At 35.3% G+C, this 25,685-nt stretch overlaps 1 protein-coding gene across 13 annotated transcripts in view; it reads right to left on the reverse strand.

The window, feature by feature from the left end:
- Positions 1-25,685, reverse strand: part of WNK1 (WNK lysine deficient protein kinase 1) — a 151,751-nt gene that overhangs the window by 80,212 nt on the left and 45,854 nt on the right. For all 13 annotated transcript variants that reach the window (XM_087855528.1, XM_087855520.1, XM_087855523.1 and 10 more), the window contains exon 2: positions 10,085-10,257. In XM_087855528.1, the coding sequence (XP_087711654.1) occupies positions 10,085-10,257 (173 nt within the window). The remainder of the gene's footprint in view (positions 1-10,084; positions 10,258-25,685) is intronic.

A 25,685-nucleotide genomic window follows, 5' to 3' on the forward strand; every position in this document is an offset into this window, starting at 1 on the left:
TTATTCTGTTAATGTAATGAATAACATTGATTCATTCAATGTTAAACCAATTTTGTGATCCTGGGATAAACGCTCTCTGGTATTGATATATTGTAATTGCTGGATCCAATCTGCTATTATTTTGTAAAGGATTTTTGCATCAATATTCATGAAGGACATTTTCTTTAAAAATTTCTTTTTCTATAATATTTTAGGTTTTGGTATTAGTGTTATGCTGGCTTCATAAAATGAGTTAGATACTAATTGTTCCACCTCTATTTTTTGAGAAAATTCAACACAGAGGATTTTCCTATTTTTTAAGATAAAATATACATAAAATTTACCATTTTAAAGTGATACTAAGTAATCCATACTGTTATGAAATCATCACACCAACTATTTCCAAAACTCTTTTTCATCTTGAAAAACTGAAACTTCATACCCATTAAACAATAACTCCCCAAAACCACCCCCCATTGGATTCTGGCAACCACCATTCTACTTTCTGTTTCTATGAATCGACCGTTCTAGGTACCTAATAGAAAGTGAAATCAAGCAGTATTGGTATGTGACTTTTTGTGACTGGCCTATTTCACTTTGCATAATGTCCTCAAGGTTCACTCTTATTACAGCACGTGTTAGAATTTCCTTGTCATTTACAGATGAAAAATATTCCACTGGGTGTAGACAGACAGACAGACACACACACATTTTGCTTATCCATTCTTTCCTTGATGGACATCTGGGCTGCTTCTACCTTTTAGCTATTGTAAATAATGCAACTATAAATATGGTTATATTACAAATATCTCTTCAAGACCCTGCTTTCAATTCTTTTGGGTATGAACCCATAAGTGGAAATGTTGTGTCATATGGTAATTGAGATATATAACTGATATATAACATTATATTTGTCTCAGATATACAACATAATGATTCAAAATGATCTGCATATATTGCAAAATGATCACCACAACAAATCTAGTTAATATCTATCACCACCCAGTTATAGGATTTTCTTCTTGTGATGAGAACTTTTAAAATCTACTCTTAGCAACTTTAAAACATATAGTACAGGGGCGCCTGGGTGGCACAGCGGTTAAGCGTCTGCCTTCAGCTCAGGGCGTGATCCTGGCGTTCTGGGATCCGAGCCCCACATCAGGCTCCTCCGCTATGAGCCTGCCTCTTCCTCTCTCACTCCCCCTGCTTGTGTTCCCTCTCTCGCTGGCTGTCTCCATCTCTGTCAAATAAATAAATAAAATCTTAAAAAAAAAAAAAACATATAGTACAGCATTACTAACTATAGTCACCATGCTGTACATTACATCCCCAGGACTTACTTATTTTATAACTAAAAGTTTGTACCTTTTTTTTTTTTAAGATTTTATTTATTTGACAGAGAGAGAGAGACACAGCGAGAAAGGGAACACAAGCAGGGGGAGTGGGGGAGGGAAAAGCAGGCTTCCCACTGAGCAGGGAGCCCAATGCGGGGCTCAATCCCAAGACCCTGGGATCATGACCTGAGCTAAAGGCAGATGTTTAATGACTGAGCCACCCAAGCGCCCCAAAAGGTCGCACCTTTTGACCACTGCCACCATTACGCACACTCCACCCTTGTGCCCCCAACTACAGCAATCACCAATCTGTTCTCTGTATTTATGAGTTCAGTTTTTTTCTTGTTGTTGGGTGTGTCAAAATCCATCCACACTGTTACAAATGGCAAAATTTCCTTCTTTTTATGGATGAACTATATATATATATATATATCTCACATCTTTATCCATTCCTGTTATATCTAAAGCTGTAATGAACAGGGGGTACATATGTATCTCTTCAAATTAGTGTTTTCATTTTTTTCAGATAAACATCCAGAAGCCAAACTGCTGTACATTACAGTAGTTCTATTTTTAATTTTTTGAGGAACCCCATATAGTTTCCCACAATGGCTGCACGAATTTACATGTCCACCAACAGTACACGAGGGTTCCTTTTTCTTCACATCCCTGCCAACACTTGTTTTCCTTGTCTTTTTGATAACAGCCATTCTGACAGATGTGAGGAGGTATCTCATTGTGATTTTGGCTTATGTTTCCCTAATGACCAGTGATAGTGAGCATCCTTTTCATGTATTTGCTGGCCATTTGTATATCTTCTTGGAGAAATGTCTATCCAAGTCCTTTGCCCATTTTTGAATATGTTGTTTTGTTTTTAATGTTGTTGAGTTTTGGGAGTTCTCTATACATTGCAGATATTAATCCCTTTTAAGTTGTATGATTTGCAAATATTTTCTCCCATTCTGTGAATTGCCTTTTTACTCTATTAATAATATTTTTTTTTAAAGATTTTATTTATTTATTCAACAGAGAAAGATAGCAAGAGAGCGAACACAAGCACAGGGGAGGTGGAGAGGGAGAAGCAGGCAGGGATCAATCCCAGGACCCTGAGATCATAACCTGAGCCGAAGGCAGATGCTTAATGAATGAGCCACCCAGGTACCCCTAATAATATCTTTCAATGTCCAGAAGATTTTAATTTTCACAAAGTCCAATTTTAAACACACTGGATTTTAAAACCTTTGATATATGGCATACATATCAGACAATGCTAATAACTAAGTCACTTCTACTTTCTAGTAGAGAGTATTAAGTTTTCTTTTTATTGATGAAGACAGGGAGCCCGAAGTTATACAACTATTACAAGACAGAGATGGCAAGTGAATTCCTAAGCTTGAACTCCTGCTACCGCCTGACTGGCTACTCAATGTCCAATGTATACATTTAATTAAAAAATAAAATAAACATTTAAGATTATACATATACTTTGAGCCACATTTCATTTTTAGAAATCTATTTCTACAGAAATAAATAAGGACAAATATACATGATTACTGTAGCACTGTCTGAAAGGGGAGAATGTGGACAAAAAGAGATCCGATTTGCCCATATAACCACAAATGGGACATTTACAAACCCAGAAAAGCTAAATATGGTAAGAATGAGAAGTGGTGCTAAAGATAGGGATATTAGTTAAGAATCACCATAACCAAACAAGAAAAGTATCATCAGAGAAGAAGACTGAATGACTAAGTAAATAAATAAATAAAGGGTCTAATACGGCATCTCTAAGTCCTTCATTATGGCTGACTCATGCCCAATCACCTTGAAGAAAAGCCTAGTAGTTGAAAAGTCCTGCCCTCATAATCATAGCTCCTATCAGCTTTTCAATGCTGAATTATTTAATATAAGTGACAACCAACTCATGGTTAAATAGGGTTAATTATGGTACTCATCCCACAAAATTGGAAGACTAAATGCTAAGAATAATGGCTGCCAAAATCCAGAGCACAGGAAATTTTAGCTCAAGAAATAGAGAATCAGTAAAAAATTATTAAAAAGACCCAAACAGAAGTCCTGTCACTGAAAAAATAACTGAAATGAAAAATTCACTAAAAGGTTTCAACAGCAGATAGAGCAAGCAGAAGCAGCTGCAAACCTGGAATTATGTAGTCTGAAGAGCAGGGAAAAAAAAGAAAGAAAACTCAATAGAGCATAACAGTCCTGTGAGATACCACCAAGCTAATCAACATATGCATAATGAGAGGCCCAAATAAGAAGGAAGAGAAAGAGTATTTGATAAAATAATGGTCACAAACTTTCTAAATTTGATAAAAGACATGAATCTACATTTCTGAGAAGCTCAACAAACTCCAAGAAGGATACATGCAAAGAGATTCAGATTGATATATTACATTCAAACTGTTGAAAACCAAAGATGAGGGAATCTTGAAAGCAAGAGAGAAGCAACTCATCATAATCAAGAGATCCTCAATAAGATTATCAGCAGAAACCATAGAGGCTAGGAGGCAGAGGAATGACATATTTAAAATGCTAATGGGGGGGGGAACCTGTCAACCAAGAATTTTATATCTAGTAAAAAATATCCTACAAAAATGAAGGCAAAATTTAAACACAGTCAGATAAACAAAAGCTGAGGGAGTCTGTTGTTAGTACACCTGTCCTACAAGAAAAGCTAAAGCAAGTCCTTGAGGCTGAAATGAAAGGACACTGGACAGTAACTTGAAGCCATAGGAAGAAATAAAATTTCTGGTAAAGGTAACTACATAGCTAAATATAAAAACCAGTATGAATGTATTTTTGGCTTGTAACTTCCCTGTTTATTTTCTACATGATTTAAAAGGCAAACACATAAATCAATAATTATCAATCTGTATTAATGGGAACACAATGTATAAAGATGAAATTTGCATCTTTGCAAAACCTACAAAAACACAAAAGAGGTACAAAGCTGTACAGGAGCAAAGATTTTGAAGCTACTGAAGCTAAGCTGGTAACATTTCAAAATAGATTGCTAGACATTTATGGGTTAATTGTAATCCCTAAGGTAACCACTAAGAAAATATCCAAAAAATATGTACAAGGGAAACGAGAAGGGTATTAAAATGGTATATCACAAAAAAATAATAATAAAAAAATAAAAATTAAAAAAAGTAGTAATTAAGACAAGGTACAAAAAAGATGTTAAAATATACAAAAAACAAATAGCAAAAGTGCTTCCTTATCACCAATTACTTCAAGGAGAAATGGATTAAATTTTCTAATCAAAGACAGAGATGGCTGAATGGAGATATGTATGATCCAACTACATGCTGTCTACAAGAGACTCACTTTAGATTCAAAGACCCATACAGGTTGAAAATGAAAGGACAGAAAAAGATATTCCATGCAAATAGTAACCAAAAGAGAACAAGGTGGCTATATTAATATCAGACAAACAGACTAAAAAACTGATACAAGAGATAAAGAATATATATTGATAAAAGGGTCAATTTATCAAGATTATAACAATTATAAACATATTACACATCAAACAGAGTTCCTAAATACATGAAGCAAATACAGACAGAATTGAGAGGAGGAATACACAGTTCTATAGTAATAGTTGGAGACTTAATAGTCCACTTTCAAAAATGAATAGCCCATCGAGACAGAAGCTCATTAAGGCAGTAGAGGATTTGAACAATACTATAAACCACCTAAACACAAGAGAAATATATGGAACATGACACCCAAAAACAGATGAATACCTATTCTTAAGAACACATGGATCATTCCCTCAAGAAACTTCCCAACAAAGAAAAGTCCAGGACTACATGGTTTCAATATTAAGTTCTACCAAACATTTAAAGGAAAAACACTAATCCTTCTCAAACTCTTCCAAAAAGTAGATAAGGAGGAAACACTTCATAAGTTATTCATTTGCCCTGTCAGCAAAGACACCACAAGAAAACTATATATCAGTATCTCTTATGAATATAGATGCAAAAGTCATCAAGAAAACATTAGCTAACTGAATCCAACAGCACAGTGAAAGGATTATGCACCAAGTACAATTTATCCATGAAATTGAAGTATCCCTCAACAAGAGAAAATCAGTCAACATAATACACATTAGTAAAACAAAGGTAAAAAAAAAAAAAACACCTCATGATCATCTCAATTGATGCAGAAAAAACATTAGATAAATTCCAATACCTTTCCATGATAAAAATACTCAAACCAGGAATAGCAGAGAATATATGATAAAGAACATTATGAAAAACCCAAACCTTACATCATACTAAATAATGAAACACCGAAAGCTTTCTAACATTAGGAATAAAACAAGAATAACCACTGTTATTCAACATTGTACTAGAAATTCTAGCCAAAGCAACTACGCAAGAAAAAGAAATAAAGTATACAAATTGGAAAGGAAGTAAAACTGTATTTGTAGATGCCAAGATCCTATACATAGAAAATACCAAAGAACACAAACACACACACACTCTCACAACTAGAGTTAATAAAACAATCAAAGTTGCAAGAGTGCAAGATCAAAATACACAAATTAGTTGTGTTCCATACACCAACAATTAACAACCTGAAAAGGAAATTAAGAAAACAATTCTATTTTGCAAAAGCATCCAAATGAATAAAATACATTGGAATAAACTTAACCAAGGAGGTGAAAGACCTAGAAACTAGAAAATACTGTTGGAAAATTAAAATGTAAAAACATCTTGTGTTGAAGGATTGGAAAACTTAATATAGTTAGATGGCAACACTACTCAAAGTGACCTACAGATTCAATGCATCTATAAATATATTTGATTCTATCTACAGATAAAATCAAAATTCTACCAGCCTTCCTGCAAAAATGGAAAACTACTTCTTACATTCGCATGGAATTGTAAGGGCCTCAAATAGCCAAAACAATATATATTTTTTAAAAATTTTTATTTATTTATTTGACAGAGAGAGAGAAAGCGAGCACAAGCAGGGGAAGCAGAAGAGGGAGAAGCAGGCTCTCGGCTGAACAGAGAGCCCGATGTGGGACTTGATCCCAGGACCCTGGGATCATGACCTGAGCTGAAGGTAGACCCTTAACCAACAGAGCCACCCAGGCGCCCCTAGCCAAAACAATATTGAAAAAGAAGAACAAATTGGAGAACTCACAAGTCCCAATTTGAAAACATATTACAAAGCTACAGTAATCAAACCGGTGTGGTACTGGCTACCGACAGTTATACAGACCAAAAGCATGGTATCAAGACTCCAGAAATAAACTCATACATCTATGGTTAAATGATTTTGACAGGAGTACTAAGACTATTCAATAGGGATAGAATAGTCTCTTCAACAAATAGTGCTGGGTAACTGGACATCCTGTGCAATAGAATGAAATTGGGCCCCACACCTCACACATACACAAAAGTTTACTCAAAATGAAACAAATGTAAATGTAAGAGACAAACCTGTAGAAGTTTTAGAAGAAAATTTAGGGGTAAATCTGCACGACCTTGGTTTTGGCAATAGATTCTTAGATATAACGCCAAAAGTACATGCAACAACAACAAATAAAACAAGTAAATTGGACTTCATCAACATTAAAAACTTCGTACATCACACGACATTATCAAGGAGGTAAAAAGACAACCTATAGAATGGAAGACAGTATTTGCAAATCATGTATCTGAGAAAGGCTTTCAGAATACATAAAGAACTCTTACAACTCAACAATAAATTTAAAAAATTAAAAATGGGCAAAGGACTTAAATAGAGATTTGTCCAAAGACATGATGGAACAGACATTTCTCCAAAGATAGATAAATGGCAAACATGCACATGACAAGATGCTCAATCTCTTTAGTCACTAAGAAAATGCAAATCAAAACCACAATACCATGTCACACTTGGTAGGATGGCTATGAAAATAATAAGGGTTGGTAAGGATGTGGAGAAACCGAAACTCTTCTACATTGTTGGTGGGAATGGAAAATGGCTGTCACTGTGGAAAAGAGTTTGGTGGTTCTTCAAAGAGTTAAACATAGAATTACCATGACTTAGCAATTCCACTTATAGGCATACATCCAAAAGAAATAAAATATATACTCAAAAATTAATACACAAATATTTATAGCAGGACTATTAATGAGAGCTGAAAGTTGGGAAAAAATCAAATGTCTATAAATGAATGAATGGATAAACAAATTGTGGTATATCTATGAAACAAAATATTATGTAGTCATAAAAAGGAACGAAGTACTAATACGTGCAACATCATGAACATTGAAAACATTTAGCTAAGTGAAAGCCAAACACAAAAGGCCCCGTTATTTTGACTCCATTCATATGAAATATCCGGATCAGATAAAACCAGAGACAAAAAGCAGTTAGTGGTTGCCAAGGGCTGGGATAAGGAGGAAATGGGGAGTTATTTAATGGGTTTCAATTTTGCAGGACTGAAGAGTGCTGAAGAATGGTTGCACAGCAATGTGAATGTACTTAACATTACTGAATTGCACACTTAAAAATGATTAAGATGACAAATTTTATGCTGTATGCTTTTTTTAAGATTTTATTTGAGAGAGAGAGACAGCATGAGTTGGGGGGAGGGGTGGAGGGAGAGGGAGAAGCAGACTCCCTACTGAGCAGGGAGCCAGACGGGCTCAATCCCAGGACCCCAGGATCATGACCTGAGCCGAAGGCAGACGCTTAACCGACTGAGCCGCCCAGCCGCCCCCTTAAGCAAATACATTTAAAACAAAACCGTGTTCTCATATAGTTATATATGACTTTTATACAGCCATTAAAGCATGTCCTCTCGGTGCCTGCCACTCCCCCTGCTTGTGTTCTGTCAAATAAATTTTTTAAATTAAAAAAAAAATCTATTTGCTTAGGACTAGATACACATCCTCAAGTCTTTCCGCATTCTCTTGATTCTTTCCTTCTAGAATGATAATTAGATCTAATGTCTTCTCCCTCCATGTCTCATATTCTTCTTGCTTTCTGATCTTCATATTTATTCTTTTCAGTTAAATTTAGTCTGCTGTTTAACCTAATCAATGAAGTTTTAATTTTAAGGATTTATTCTTATTTCTAAAAGTTCTTTGGATCTTTTCTAATTACATCTGAACTATTTTTCTTTTTTTTAAGTAATCCCTACACCCAGCATGGGGCTAGAACTCATGATCCTGAGATCAAGAGTTGTGTGCTCCACCGAGCAACAATTTCACAGAGGCTTAGCCTATTATGTTACCCAAAGTCTCTCAATAAACTTTTTAAAACAAATAAACTGTCATAGGGTACTCTCCTAGGGTATGCCTTACAGATTACTGACAGCCCACTAAAGTATCCGAACTGGTGAAAAGAATCTCTAGGTACAGATACACATACAACTACTACCGCACAATTTTCCTTAATTCATTCAAATACTTTTTAAATTTCAGGCACAGTGCTAGGGAGCACACAATCTAGTGGAAGAAAAAGACATATAACAAGCAACTTGGATGACGAGGATAAAGGTGTTGCCATAAATATTAGAGAAGCTGGGTGGGGAAACTAGAATTTGCAGAAGGGAAATAATCTGTTGGCTTTTCAATGTGTTAATCTTGAGCATCCAAAAGCACATGCAAGTCCTTACATCCAGGAGATACAAAACTGTTTCAAAGATCTGGGATGAATTAGCTCAGTAGTATTAACTAAAGAAAGTAGTAAGGAATGAATACATACTAAAGAGACAATTTTTTAAAAGTCAAATTCCTCCACAATAAAAAATTTAAGCCATATAATTTATACCACATTTGACCCTTGATCAATACAGGTTTGAACTGTGTGGGTTTACTTACATGCAGACTTTTTACAGTATAGTACTGTAAATGTATTTGCTCATAATTTTATTTTCTCTAGCTTACTTTATTATAATACAGTATATCATACATATAATATACAAATATGTGTTAACTGACCGTTTATGTTATCAGTAAGGCTTCCAGTCAACAGTAGGCTACTAAGTAATTAAGTTTGAGGGATTCAAAAGTTATACTCAGATTTTCAGCTACATGGAGGTTCAATGCCCCAACCCTCACGTTGTTCAAGGGTCAACTGTAGTTTCCACTCTGAGTACAGGTAATCTGAGAGATCAGGAATTCCACAGGCAAACTCCCATTCTTACTTTAAAACTCTTTTAGGGAAAGGGAATTCCTTGTTGGGAATTGTTCAAATGGAGAACAAGAAATTTCTGCATTTGACCTGTTTTCCTGAAAGAAATGTTAAGTCTAGCTATTTCGGCTTTAATTTCTAATACTATGGCAAATGGATTTATCTAGTAATTAACTGTCACAGTATAATTTGAATTTGACATAACAGTTGCATAGATGCAGCACAAACTGTCCAATACAAGGTGATATAGTAAATGGAGAAAACTTCTCAATAAGCTTCAACCTTCTTTTAACCACTAGAGGGCTACATTGTCATATGATTTCATGATCTCTTAGCCGCTCAATTTTAGAACAGCAAATCAACATGATTTAAAATAACTAGGTTTATTCTGTAATAACTTATTTTAATATTACCATTAAATAATTATAAAATCACTTTATACACCAAAGGACTTAGTGTGCAGGAAAATGTGCTACCAAGAGTTGGAGGGACTGTTCCTTCCTTGGTACACCGGGCAACAAAAGCAGGACTGATAAAATATGACAGGAGACAATTCAAGTTCTTTCATACTTCTTGGTCAATTTTTATAATATTGATAGACTTACGTTTTAAGTGTTCCAGATGTCATAAGTTCAGTCACCAAAACAATGCACTTCTTTCCTTTTACTGTGGACTCCCAGGAATCATAGAATCGAACAATATTGGGATGCTGAAGGCCCTTTAACATTTCAGCCTCTTCTTTAAATCTCTGTCTCTCAGACTTTGTTAATTTTCGATCCTAAAATCAAGAACCAAAACAGAATGTGGTTTAAAATAACAGAAAACCAAGTCACACAGTCAAATTTAAATGCTATTAAGAGTACACTTATCTTGATGAGCCCTGAGAAATGTACAGAATTGTTGAATCATACTGCACATCTGAAACTAATATAGCACTATATGCTAATTATACTTAAAAAAATAAAATAGTTCAGGGGCGCCTGGGTGGCACAGCGGTTAAGCGTCTGCCTTCGGCTCAGGGCGTGATCCCAGCGTTACGGGATCGAGCCCCACGTCAGGCTCCTCCACTATGAGCCTGCTTCTTCCTCTCCCACTCCCCCTGCTTGTGTTCCCTCTCTCGGTGGCTGTCTCTATCTCTGTCAAATAAATAAATAAAATCTTTTAAAAAAAAATAAATAAAAAATAAAAATAAAAAAAATAAAAATAAAAATAAAAAAATAAAATAGTTCAAATACAAAAAAACCCCACAAAAATAAGTTGAAATGCCAAACATGTACTAAATCATAATGATCAATAATGTTTAAAACAGGAATGCTTTAACATTAAAGTTACTAATAACTAATAATTTCTTCAGCCTTTCATGAGTGTGAGAACAGGCTAAAGTATATTTAAGAAAACTGGATTATAATGTCATGCTTGAGATTATTTCAGTGTCTTTATGTTAATATGTTACTCAGATACCGTATCATTTTGTGGATACAGTTAACTTACCACTTCTAAAATATGTTATTTTATGCGATATATGCAATTTAACAACATGGAACAAGTATGAGATTTTTGGAGACAAAAAGATCTAAATATAAATTCTAGTTCTGTCTTTGCTTTGATTAGAATTTTCTTTATGAATATATTAATCTACTAGGTATACTTTCATCACGTTTAAAGCACCTGGCACTTCATAGATTAATTCACTTCTCTGAGATGAACTGGGGAAAAGCACTTAATTTGTTGATCTTCCCTTGACAAGGTCCCATATACACAAACTCCGAATTATTCTGTATATTAAAATTGAAACTGTCATGTTAATATTCTGTCAAATCATGCAATACATATTTTAACAAAAGATTCCAGGCATACAATAAAGTAATGTGTCCATTACATAGTTAAATAAACATTATAGACATAACTAAAAGCCTGTAACTATAACAAGATTGTCCTTCCCATCACTATTCCTTACACTTGAATATCCCATATAGGTTTTTACACTTTTTGTTAAAATGTTACAATTTCATAAAAAGATGTTATAGAGTATGTTTTCTTTGAAAGCTTGTTTTTTTCACTCAGTATTGTTTGAGATCACCTGTGATGATATACAAGGAGATACTGCAAGATATCTACCATATTATTCTAACTTGGCTTTTGTTCATCATCATTACACAGTTACCTGTTACCTAAATATATCACAATTTATATCATCTCCTATTGATTAATCTTTAGGCTATTCCCCCATTTTTGCAACTACAATATTGCAGTGGTGTTACAATATTAATCTCCTTGGACATACAATATTAATCTCCTCAGATATAAATACTTGGATAGGACACAGGTTCTCAACTTATTACAAACCTACAGTAATCAAAACAGTGTGTTACTGGCATTAAGGATAGATACGTAAATCAAAGGAATAACATTAGGAGTCCAGAAATAAGCCCATAAATCAATTACGAATATATATATCTGAAGAGTATTCAGTAATCCTTTTGATTTTTGTCACCAACAGCCCTAGATATTTTGATATAACAGTGGTTATAGATTATCTCAAAATATCATTTATATTAATCATTACTTTGAAATTGACAGTTATTAGATTTTCAGTTGACCTGATTAGTATACCCTAACAATGCATACTATATCACAAATTTTAAAATTTTTATAACTATATTTTAGTATAATTAGTTTTCACTATAGTCCTAAGTATTTTACTATATAGAGTTAAAACACTATTCTAGCCTTCAAAAGAGACGTGAAGCACAAAAAAATACTAAGAACATCTATTAGGATCATGTCTAGAATTACTGAATCATAAGAAATAGGCACCTTCAATTTTCTTTTTTTTTTTTTTAAGATTTTATTTATTTGATACAGAGAGAGAGAGAGAGAGAGAGAGAGAGAGAGAGCGCGCACGCACAAGCAGGAGGAATGGGAGAGGGAGAAGCAGGCTCCCGACTGAGCAGGGAGCCTGATGCGGGGCTCAATCCCAGGACCCTGAGATGATGACCGGAGCTGAAGCCAGACACTCAACCAACTGAGCCACCTGGGCACCCCACACTTTGAATTTTCATAGCTATCGACAAATTGCTTTTCAAGGGGACTGTACCAATGTACTCTCTTAATAGCATTGTATGAAGGTTTCCATTGCTACACAGGGCCACCAGTATTATCAGACATTAACTTTTATCAAGGTGATGGGTGTAAACTCATATCCTGTTGTTTAATTTACATTTTTAGAGGCAAGAATGAGAAAAAGTTTTTGTTCTCTTTGCAGGCTACTTGAGATTTTTCTTCTGTGAGATGCCTAATCATATCATTTGTTGTTTTCCTTCTTTGTAGAAGTTCTCAATATACTCTAGATACAAATCCTTTATTAATTTTATGTTACAAATGTTTTCTCGATTTGTGGTTTGTATCTCCGCCTTGCTTATGATGTCTTTTGATTTTGATGTTTTTATTTCACTGTAGTTCAAATTAATCTTTTACTTTATGGGAGGTGGGCTTTATCTCTTCAGTAGTTCTTCCAGACACTGAGGCCATACCTTTTCTTTTCCTTTTAAAAATATAAACGTTTTGTTTGCCATACTTGGGAATTTACCCGTTGAGGAATTTATCTGGTTGGATAAAAGAAGGGTTGGCTGTTTTTTTCTATATCAACCAATAACCGAATACCATTTGATGAACAATCTATCCTTTCCATATAAGTGTAATTCTATTTCTGGATTCTATATTCTTTTTTTTTTTTTTAAGATTTTACTTATTTACTTGACAGAGAGAGAGAGCGCGCATGCACGCACAAGCAGGGGGAGCAGCAGGCAGAGGGAGAGGGAGAAGCAGGCTCCCTGCTGAGCAAGAAGCCCAATGCAGGGCTCCATCCTAGCACCCTGGGATCATGACCTGAGCTGAAGGCAGACGCTTAACCAACTGAGCCACCCAGGCACCCCAAGGATTCTATATTCTATTGGAATGGTCTGTTCTGCACTAACACCACACTTTCTTAAGTATTATAGTTTTAAAATAATTCATTCTTGGTAGAACCACTTCCTGTAACACCTTCCTCAACTTTGTTTTCTAAATTATCTTGGTTATTATTTTTTCCAATAAAAAGATTTTTATTTTTATAATGTAGAAATTATAGCATAAGCCAACTAAAAGAGTCAGAATATTACCAAGAATTTTAATTAAAGGCATATAATTTGTAATGATATTGAGACTGTATAATTTGTTCAACTTTTCCCAAGCTGTATATATTAGTTTTAAAAAATTTATTGTAAATTTACATACCATTAAAAAATCACTATTCTCATCATCCATCTTATACATTATCTCCCCTAATACTTTAGGTCCCTCTTATCCTATTGCTCCTTAAGATAACATTATAATTGTTATTTAACAGTATATGCTTACTTATATACGCCCAGGTATCTTTTCGTTCACCCTTCCATTTTGCTCCTTATTCTCGTTATCTGGGTTCATTTTTCTTCTTCTGTGAAATATATTTTTCAAAATTCTTTCAGTAAATATTCCATTAGTGGTATAATCCTAGGTTGTTTGAAATGTTTACTTCATCATCACTTTTGAATGATAGTTCAGATAGATGTTGAATTCCAGGCCGGCTTATTTTTCTTTAAGCATTTTCAAGATACTGTTTTGTGGTGTCTGGTGTCTACCGCAGCTGTCTGTATAAATGTCTTCCTTTGTAAATTTATCTGTATTTTCTCTCTAGTTGTTCTAAAGACTTTTTTTTTTATTGTGTTCTGCACTTTCAGTACCATGCACCTAGTTTTATGTATATATAATGGGGCTGATTGTGTTTCTAAGCCAAAAGTTTCAAGTATTTGTCTTCAAGTCAGGAGAATTCTCAATTACTATCTCTTTGAATATTGCCTCCTCCTATTTCCCTTTCTCTTTGTAAGATTTCTATGTGTTATGTGTGAGGGTGTATGTATGTGTGAGTGCGTACACCTGCACAACCTTACCCTATCCTTCCTATCTTCTCTCTCATTTTCCATTTCTTATACCTCTGGGCAATGTTCTTAGATCTACCTTCTTGTTCACTAAGTCTCTCTTGAGTCATTATATCTAAACTGCTTATTACCTCTTTTAAAATTTTTGCAATTAATCAAACTTTAAAGTCCAAAGGAGGAAGGGTCTGTGAAAGACATGTGGCCAGGTCTCAGTCCCTGCTCCAGAAATAAGAGATGAATGAACACAAACCAGATGAACACTTCCAACTGACCATACAAGTCTTGGAAGGGTAGGTATATAGGTGAGAGGGGCATATACTTGGACAACCACAAAGAAAATAAAACAATTGTCAGTCTGTCACCAAAAGTACCCACCAAAGAATTGATAAGAGGAACTCAGTCACCACTCCAGTCCCTACTCTCCTCACTAACATCATAAACAAAGCTAGGAGGGAAAAAAGAACAACAAAAAGGCTCAGCACTTAACTAATGGCTTCAGTGGGGAAGGAATTCTGCTGCCATTTCACCAGGCCCAGTGCCTAGGGAAAGGATTTGTCCCTCCCCGCTCAGTGGCAACCCTAACACATGGGTTTTGAATGAGACATGATAACTGACAGCTCATTTGCATAGAACCCCTCCAACCTCCCCCTATTCCCTGCTTCACGAACATGTAAGTTTTCCCAGCACCTTTCTTGGAATTTCCTCTGTTCCAGAGTCCTGCTCCATCTCCAAATCACCACTGCAAGCTTGGCTCCTCTCAAAGTTCCATAAAAGCCCCCTTTCACATCCCTTAATCACTTCTATTCCCACTCTCAAACTAGAGTCTACAATCATCCACAAGTCATATACCCTCTCCACTGAGACTCAGATCCATGGCAGCAGAGCTATTTTGTCCTGGGTTATCCTCCTAAAATGTTCCTCTTCTGGAGAGAACAGACAGTGAAAAGATAAAGTCAAAATATCTAAAGGCTGATAACTGAGGAAAGTAGCACTTTTAGTTTTTAATCACAATGCATTTTCATTTCTTGAATCTCTTTTAGGTCTTTATTAAATCAGTCATTCACCACCCTCTTCCAACACTAACTTGACTCTTTTAAGATAACTTAAAGGCTCTATTCAATACTACTTTTATCTGAGTTACTGGGGCTTTAATTTTATCTACTATTTTGGATCCCTTGTGGTGGTTTGTTTCTTCATGTGATATACAATACTGAATAAAATGGTCATCTTAAACTGTGATTTGTCTGTTGGAATATCCTCAGTTACAGGTGTATTCCTGTAGATGGTCTGGAGTTTGTTTAGGCCTAGTGCCCTAGGGATATTACTAGCCCTGGCCATTAACTCCATGCAATCAGTTCAAATTCCACGAAATCAGTTCAAAATCAAAATCACATGTGTGAATACAGGTCTTTGTTTATAAATTTTCAGGGTAAACTTTCCTTTCACCTGACCTGAAGAAGCTTGTCTTTTTCTGTCTTAGAAAGGGAATTTGGGGCACCTGGGTAGCTCAGATGGTTGAGCATCTGTCTTCGGCTCAGGTCATGATCTCCAGGTCCTGGAATCGAGCCCCATGTTGGGCTCCCAGCTCAGATGGGAATCTGCTTCTCCTTCTCCCTCTGCCTCTCCCCCTGTTTGTGCTGTCGTCTCTCTCTCTCTCTCTCAAATGAATAAATAAAATATTTTAAAAGGGGGGGGATTTTTCTCTAGTCTGTATTTTCATTAAAGGTGTAGCTCTCTTCAAGGAAAAACTTTATTGCATCTCAATTCCACTACCTGCTTGGGCTTAAGACCTCATCTATCATTAGATAAAAGGTAAAACCATGCCTCTTAGTTATTAACAAGATTGGCAACTGTCCCAGAAAAATCCTCACGTCAGTTCACAATTCTCCCACTCTGGTTTTTTGTTTGTTCTTAGTTTTTAGACCTTGGAGATTATCCTTACATTCGTATAAGCTTAGTTATGCTTAAAAGGATAGGTTTTTATTGTTCTTTTAATAAAAATTTTCTAAATATCTGGTGTTTTACAGTGGAAGTGAAAAAGTTTTCAGCTTGTTTAAAGGTTTTCCATTTATTGACCTACGATAGGGTTTCCTGATATACGGGTTTTTTTTTTTTTTTTTTTTTTTAAGATTTATTTATTTTAGGGGGAGAGGGAAGAGAGAGTCTTAAGCAGAAAGACTCCACATGGAATGTGGAGCCTGACAGGGGTCAGAACCTTGAGATCACCACCTGAGGCAAAACCAAGAGTCAGACACTTAACTGACTGCTCTGCCCAGGTGCCTCTCCCAATATACTTTAAAAAAATCTTATTTACCATACATTCATTCCTAAATGTTCCTCATTTAAGGAAAATTTATATAGAAAACAGAAGAAAGATCTAGATCACTGTTGACTCCCTTATACATTACTAAACCTTACTATAGTTGAATTACAAAAACTTATTTTAAAGAAATTGTGAAGCTAATCCAGTCTAAAAACAATTAAAAGACAGAAATCACATAAGCCAAATGAATTATGAGGTTCTACCTAAAATTTACAGACATTTATTTTTTATATTTTATTTTATTTTTTATTTTTAAAATATTTTATTTATTTGACAGAGAGACAGACAGTGAGAGAGGGAACACAAGAAGGGGGAGTGGGAGAGGGAGAAGCAGACTTCCCGCCGAGCGGGGAGCCCGATGCACGGCTCGATTCCAGAACTCTGGGATCACGACCAAGCCAAAGGCAGATGCCTAACGACTGAGCCACCCAGGCGCCCCTATCTTCTATATTTTAATATATAGTCTGCCTTTCTTGATTGTCTTGTTTTTTTGTTTGTTTGTTTTTTTTTTTTTTAAGATTTAAAGAGAGCAAGGCGGGTAGGGGGGAGACATGGGGACAAGGGGAGAGAAATTCCAAGCAGACTCGGAGCTGAGCACAGGAGCCCCCTGGGGGCTCGATCTCACAACCATTAGATCATGACCGGAGCTGAAACCAAGGGTCGGGGCTCAACCAACTGCACCACCCAGGAGCTCCCTTGATGAGTATTCTCATCTTCTGTAGCATGCAACATTCATTTTAGTTTTTAGCAATTATTGCACATCTTCATAAATGTTTGCTTAATTTTGACAAATACTTGGGTAACCTGTATCAGACAACTAGATATAATGAACATCAGAAATAAAGTTCCTGCTATCCTAGACTTTACAGTGTAAGAGGCAGAGGCATTAATCTTATTAAGAATGATGAGAAAAAAACTGGGTATCTGAGAGTGTATCACAAAACACCCAATTCTGCATACATGATTGTGTACAAGCTAGAATTAACCATGTAAGAAAAGAAGAACCCATATCAGCAGGATACTCTAAGGATTAAATGAGATCATGGGCATGAAAGTACCCACGGTTCTGGTCACATAATACTTGAAATGCTTAAGACCACAAGAATCTGTAAAAAGTGCTAAAGGTAAACATGGAAATGCAGGATACAGATCGGGGTTGAGGAGATTCAAACTTTAATAACAGTGAACTTTGAAACTTGAACTTGCTTTATTTAAATTTTATTCACCCATAGTTTAGAACTGCTAGGAAATACATCACTTACAGTAGACCGTTGTAGCTGAAACCTGGAATATACATTAAACAGGGTAAGGGAGAACACTGCTTTAGAGTAAGAGCTTAAATAGAAATTATGTAAATATAACCACTGTTGTAAAAATAGGAAGTTAATTTTAAGCCTGAATAATTCTCTGCATAGGGCTTTCACAAAATCTTTAGTTTAAAAGACATACTGACCCTTCAATTGTGAAGTGTTTTCTCTCGAGTGATATGTAATTTTAAACAGAAATGATTACTAGATGTGAAATATAACACTAACACAAATCATTCTACGCTGTTACTTAAAATGTAATTGTATTTAAAATCTTAAGACTGTTCTATCATATCTAAAATTCAGAGTTTTCAATAATGTTTTAAAGTATACAAGGCTTGGGACACCTGGCTGGCTCAGTCGGTTAAGCATCTGCCTTTGGCTCATGTCATGATCCCAGGGTCCTGGAATCAAGTCCCTCATCAGGCTCCTTACTCAGTGGGGAGACTGCTTCTCCTTCTGCCTTCCACTCCCCCTGCTTGTGCTCTCTCTCCCTCTCTCTGACAAATTAATAAATAAAATCTTAAAAAAAAAAAAAAGTACTACATAAGGCTTGGTAAATTTTCCGCTGAAACTCAAAGTAATTTACTTACATCTTTCTCTACTACCACCATCTTTTTCAAGCCATCATGATCTCTTCTGAAACCTACCAAGTTGTTTCCCAAATCTAATCTTACCCTTATATAATCTGTTTTCCTTTTTGTCCATATATAGCCAAAATGTTTTTAGTGCCAATTTAATCAATTCTAAAGAATGTCTACATGATTTTTAGAAATACCATTTTTCATTTTTCTCATATCTGAAATTAGAATATGTCACACTACTGGAATGAAATATTGTATGTCATAATACTGTTTAAAGTGTTTAATAACTTTCTACAGCCTTTAGGACAAAGGGGAAAAGGTCCCACATAATATGGTCCTTGCCCACTCTCCAAGCTTCATTTCTTATCACTCTAAACTTTTCCATTCTCAAGCATGTTATGCTTCTTCCATACGGGTCTTTCATACATTCTGTTTCCTATCTAGGACACCCTTCTATCAACCTTTTTTGCCTAGTTTAATGCCCAGTCATCCTTCAAAGATCAATTCAAGTCATTTCCTCAGGGACACCTCCCCTGACTTTTACTCTAGGTCATCATACCACCTATACGCACACACACATCTTTTTATAAACTATGTATTTGCCTTTTTTATAGCACTTAATCACAAGTCATATTACATTGAGACTTATTCTAAAAGCAGTGACAAAATGCTTTTTCAGTGTTCTATCTTTAGTATCTGACAACCTAGCATAATGACTTATTCAACAACCACGTACTGAATGAATCCATAAAAGTGCTTTCCAAGAAAAAAAAAAAAGTATGTGTATATCCTTAACATGCAGTTAGCATTTCCCCAGAAATAAAAGAAATTTCTATGACTTAAAAGAAAGGTGAGAATGAAAATTAGGCCTCTGAGTCTCAGTAAGTCTAATACAATGACCAACTTGTAAAGGTCACAGCCATTTTGATTTTTAAAAATAATTTATAAAAGCTCATTGTAAAAAAGCTGCCAACTACTTATTTATAGTAAAGCACAAAAAAAGAGGGGGAAAAAACCTCAAACAGGGACTTCTTCCTCACCATAAAACTACAACCAGTTTCCTTGTAAACACAATAAATGGCAGTCTTAAAATTCTACCGGAATACTAACTTTTATCTAATTTTGCCTGTAAGTCATCTATACTGTAACAGAGGTTATTTTAAATATTGTGCAGATTTTTATCCTCCCTGAAAATTACTGATTTTAAGAGGTCTGAGAATCTTAGTAAATCTTTAAAATTAGAAATATGTAATTACATGAGTACAGATTATCAACTAAGTGGGGAAAAAACCCAAACAAGTAACGTGGTGCTTCTTTCAATAATTTGTCCACTTGCTCTACCTATAACTAAGTCTCCTATTTTTTTAACTAAGAGCATTTCATAAACTATCTCAGGATGACATTATTTTAGCACCCCCCCAAATTTTTTAAGACAACGGTTAAATAGATCAAAACCAACAAGCACGCAGACCAGTAAGAACAGTTAGGGTTTTAAAAATATTTGCTAAGTGTTTGCTACTTACTAGCTGGTTGTTTAATTCTGTTCTCATTAATTCTCAGAAAAAAACCTGTGAGATATTAGACAATATGACTTTAACAGATAAGCAAACTCAGAAAAAAAATTTAATATATCCCTTAAGTTCACAGGAAAATAAGAACTAAGAATTAAATGAGGATTTAACTCAAAGCTCATGTTCGATTTACTATACTAGAACAAATATTTTAACATTTTGTGAAGCTTCCAAAACAATGTTCTCAGAAAAGCCATGTTGATATTTCTATTAACTAGGGATCACTGAAAAAGACTAGTCGCTTTACTAAATTATAACTGAAGACAGAGTAAGAGGAATATATATTATTTAAATATTACCAACTGTCAACAAATTATCATGAAGACAATGGTAATATTTTAAAACAAAGAATCAAATGAGATTTCGAACAGATTAGTCACTGTTGCTTTTTAGTACCTTCTCCCCAACATTATCAAGCTGGATATTCCTGGGGACTTGATACGCTATCATTCATTTACTTCAGTGGAAACTAGAGCTGATGCAGCTAACCCACTCTATTCATTTCATTCATTTCTTTCCACCTACATAAAATTGTTTTGACAGGCTAAATGAACAAAACCAAGGATCACTGTCACATGACCTCCCATAATATGCACAGTTCCGGGCTGCTGAGGGCTGGAGGTGGGGAGCTGGGCAACAACTAAAACAATTGTTCATCTCAGTACCATCCAAATAACAGTGCTCAGTAGATTATTTGCTGATGCAATTTCTTCTTGGGTGAAAAACACAATGTTAATATTTGGTACAATGGCCTCTCAGCAATTTGCACATCTTCATTTGCTTGCTTTTAAGAAGCTTATTTTAAACATCCTCTAGAAGCACTTTATCTTTATCCCCAAATTTCACTATTTTCTAAAGTAGCAGTCCTATCCCTAACTAATGTTTATTTTATTAGCCCCAGAAGCAAAACTTCCAAACAAACTGCAATGAAACAGTGAGATTAGTTTTCATTAATTAATTTTATTGGCTAACATATGTACCCTCAAAATATCTGGCTCTCAAGTCTTATTAGCATTAAAGCTTCTGTAGCATTTTATTTTTAGCAATATTCAAAGTTTTACTGCTAAATTAAGACCACAGATGATAAGTTTACATATCAAAATATGGGTGGAGAGAAGTGCCTGGAATTCTGTGATTAAAATATTTTAGGTCAATATTGAAGTCCTCCCTCCTTATCATTTTTTGCACCACTGTGACTTAGCAAAGACCTGGGCATCTATTACATCTTTTTAAAGTGGCGCTTAATTGTGGGTGTTGGGATACAGAAATAAAAACTTGTCTTCAGGGGGAAAGCAGTTTGAAACACTGCTTTCCAGTGCAGCATGGATTTCAGCTACCATTTAGTAAAGAAGTAATTTTTTTTAAAGAATTATTCTGTACTTTGAAAGAAAGGAATCATAAAAGTAATTAAAGTCTGGCGTATCTATCCCTCATAGGCCTATGTGGTCTAATAACAATTCCAAGATGACAGAAGTTACTTCCAAATACTTCTGTCTACTAAATACTTTGCTTTTTTTAACTATATAGGTAACTTGTATTCTTTGTCTTGAAAATTTTAGAATAAAGACTGGAGTCCTGGGCAAAGATGGGAAAATAAATAACAGATGCAAAATAATGATTCTCATGCAAAAACAACAAAAATTATTAACGGGGCTATTGAGGTGTTTTGAAATACAATATGAAAATTAAACCTGGATTTTAAGTGGCCAAATCTACACAGTAAATTCCTACTACAAATTTCTTTATGGCTTTATTATCAGGTACCCTTAGAGAGGAACTGGGCCTATCCCATAGAGAAGAGTCTACATTAGCTTAATTTTACTCAATAGGTCAAGAGATATGACAATTATGAGGGTGAGGGAGAGTAGAAGGATATTTTAAAAATGACACTGTATCACCTGCTTCTCCATGGAATCTTTTAAGAACTATTCTGAAAGAGTGAGTACCAGTTTCAGAGACCAAAAAAAAAAAAAGTCATCAAAATAATAGTAAAAAACAAACCAAACAAGAAAACAAAAAAAACCTGGTTATTCTAACTCCCCATCAGTCCCTTTTTCCCAATCTGGTTCATCTTTATTTGTATTTCATTTATTTACGAAAAGGTTCTCTGTTTCAAAGCAGCAAGAAAAAATGATCTACTTTCACAAAAAGGTCAAGAATGCTTTCTCAAACCAGACTAATTTATATAGTTCTATCATTAAGCATCCTCCAATTCATCCCCAAATCTGGGCCACAAATACGTAAACCTGGAGCCTAAGAGATTCTCTCCACCAATCTCGTTGTCAGGGGGAGGAGCACAAAAGCCAAATAATTCAAACATATCTAGAACCTGGCACAAATAGAAAGTTTTATGTTAATGCTACAAATATAGCAGATATGTATAACAAATGAACCACACAAAAAAAGTAAACACAATCAGTCCTATTAAAAAATACCAACTATTTTCACTAAATCACTTACAATATCCATTGTAATAGCAAAACTCAGAACACTACTTAGCCGTTCACATAAATTCAAAAGTTTTTACTGAAATAGATTAGATTGATTTGAAAGTGAAGGCAATTAATGGAGAGGGCTGAACTCCAATTGTTACAGGTAGGACCGCAGACTAAAACTTTCTGAAGAAAGCAAAGGGACTGACAAGGGAATAAGAAGGGAAGTTGAATGTGGACAGAAAGTAAAAAAATTCTTGCTCATTATAGGAAGGAAATTTTACACTTCAGAGTTAATGATAGCCTGCAGTGGATATGAGAAAGTTTCCAGTTTTCTGAATGGGAAATGAAGGGTTCCCAAAGGGGAGACCAACGAAACCTAACTGAAAAGTCAAACGGAGTTATTAGCACTGAAACTTAGTGGATCTTCCTGTTAAGAAACCGCCACCACAGGAAAGCAAATCCTGTAGGTGCACATTGCAAAGCAAGGATCTCATCAAAGAATTCACTGAGCTTGACATTCAAAACTTGTCTCATTTGTCCAGAAAAGAAATCAATAAAATTAAATCCAGCATATAAGAACACAATGCACTAGCTTTTCAATAGGCATGACCTAGGGAAATAAGACCAAAGCACAATTTTAAAAAATCTTTTAAAAGAAAGATACACAACACGCACACACACACACACACACACACACACACACACACACACAACACATACACATGGAGAGGGCTCTGAGTATAATAATATACCCATTCATATTAAATTTCAATATTTGTATATCACTTTTTCTTCTAGGATCCTCTCTTTACCAGCTCAATCTTAACCTCTCCCTTCTCAAATCCACTTTGTGGGGCAGGGAATACATATTTCCCTCCACTTTACAGGGAGACTCGTACAGTAAAAAACAAAAACAAAAAGCCCAATTTGCACAAGTGCACCTGCCTTAATGAAGTTTTATTTTATCTTCATGTTTGGTAGGGTTTATTTTAATGTAACACTTTACTAATTCTGGAATTTGAATTAGTATTTACAAAGGTCTAATGCACATTTTATGACCCAAGACTCAATGTATCTCCAACCCTACAAAGTTTCTTCCACAAATTAGCTTATAACAATTTCAACTTCCTACTTTGTCTCCCCAGGCAATAAGACTGGAACTTTTTCAAGCCCTATAATTCCATAATTCCATCATTCTCCATATCTCATTTCCACTGCTGCACACTAGTAAAACATACAACTATCTCATATCAAAACAACTATTAACACTTTTCCTACATCAATCTATCCTTTTGAAGGCAGATGTCCTCCAAAACACTATTTTTATTATGCCAAGTCCCTTACTCAGAAATAGTGAATGTAAAATTAGCCAACTTTGCCTAATTATAAGAATTTTCTGGGACATTTGTCAACTAAGAATTCCAGAAGCATTACCCTAGCCCCAGTGAATCAATCACCAGGGGAAGGATTTCTTATGACCAGAATGTTTGAAAAGTATTCTATTACATTAAATCCAAATTCAAAAGCCACTCAGATGCATCTTTTCCCCCAACACTTTTCAGCATAACCCACCACAGATAGGAGGGACTCCTATATTCTCACATGCCATGTTTATCTCTTCTTTTGCACTCCTATAGCTGAAGTAATTGACATGAGTCTTAGTTTTCTTGCCTGTAAAATGGAAACACCATCTTTCTTAAGAATTATTTTGAGAATTTAACATACTGCATGCAAGCTTTTAAAACTATCAAAATAATTACATAAAATAAGAACATTTTTAAAAAGATTTATTGGAGAAACAGAGCATAAACGCACACAGGAGAAGGGGCAGAGGGAGAGAATCTTTCAGGCAGACACCTGCTGAACACGGAGCCCAATGCCTGGCTCAATCTCACCACCCCTGAGATCATGACCTGAGCGGAAACTAAGAGTCAGACACTCAACAGACTGAGCCACCCAGGCATCCCTAAGAACTTTATTTTTATGGCAGCTGCTCCATTCATAGGGATTTATTATCCCATACGTACTCCTGAATATAATTCAAAATTGGCCATTTTTACACTGCAGTGAAAGAGACTGCTGAGAAAGTCATCAGAAGTAGCATTTCCTTGGGGCGCCTGGGTGGCTCAGTTGTTAAGCGTCTGCCTTCAGCTCAGGGCTGATCCTGGCGTTATGGGATCGAGCCCCACATCAGGCTCCTCCACTGGGAGCCTGCTTCTTCCTCTCCCACTCCCCCTGCTTGTGTTCCCTCTCTCGCTGGCTATCTCTATCTCTGTCAAATAAATAAATAAAATCTTAAAAAAAAAAAAAGAGGTAGCATTTCCTTGATTTGGGACTACAGACATATCAGGAATAGGTAAAAGATTTCTGTGCTCTTCAGACAATTGAATACAAATTTATATGTGTATGTTCTGACTCAACTAGTTGACCAAAAGATTTCATGAAGCAGTTTATTTTTCAAATTACATTAGCAATCAAATGATAAGCTAAGTGGCAATTTATAAATTCACTGTTAATTTTGCTAAAATGTTAACTTTGGCTGCGGATAGACTGGTGTGTCCTAATGTCAGCAAATCTCCCCAGTCAACTATTTATTTTAAATTCCTTTACTATTTAAAGATAAAATTGCTGGAGTACCTGGGTGGCTCAGTCAGTTAAGTGTATGCCTTCGGCTCAGGTCCCGATCCCAGGGTACAAGAATTGAGCCCCATATTCTCTCAGGGTACAAGAATTGCGCCCCATATTCGGCTCCTTGCTCAGCAGGGAGCCTGCTTCTTCTCCCTCTCCCTGCCACTTTCCCTGCATGTATGGACGCGGACTCTCCCTATCTCGGTCAAATAAATAAAATCTTTTAAAAAAAATGTTAAAAAAAAATAAAGACAAAATTGCTAGTTATAATTTGTAACTGAAAAGGCCATACTCATAAGACTAAGTTATTTATAAAGGAAGACTTACTGCAACAATTTGATTCAAACTAAGAAGCACTAATTTGATTTTAGTTGATTAGCTGATTTTAATTTGCATTTAA

Source organism: Ursus americanus, chromosome 25 (genome assembly GCF_024610735.1).
Source record: "Ursus americanus isolate L20-20 chromosome 25, mUrsAme1.1.p, whole genome shotgun sequence".
Lineage (NCBI taxonomy): Eukaryota > Metazoa > Chordata > Mammalia > Carnivora > Ursidae > Ursus > Ursus americanus.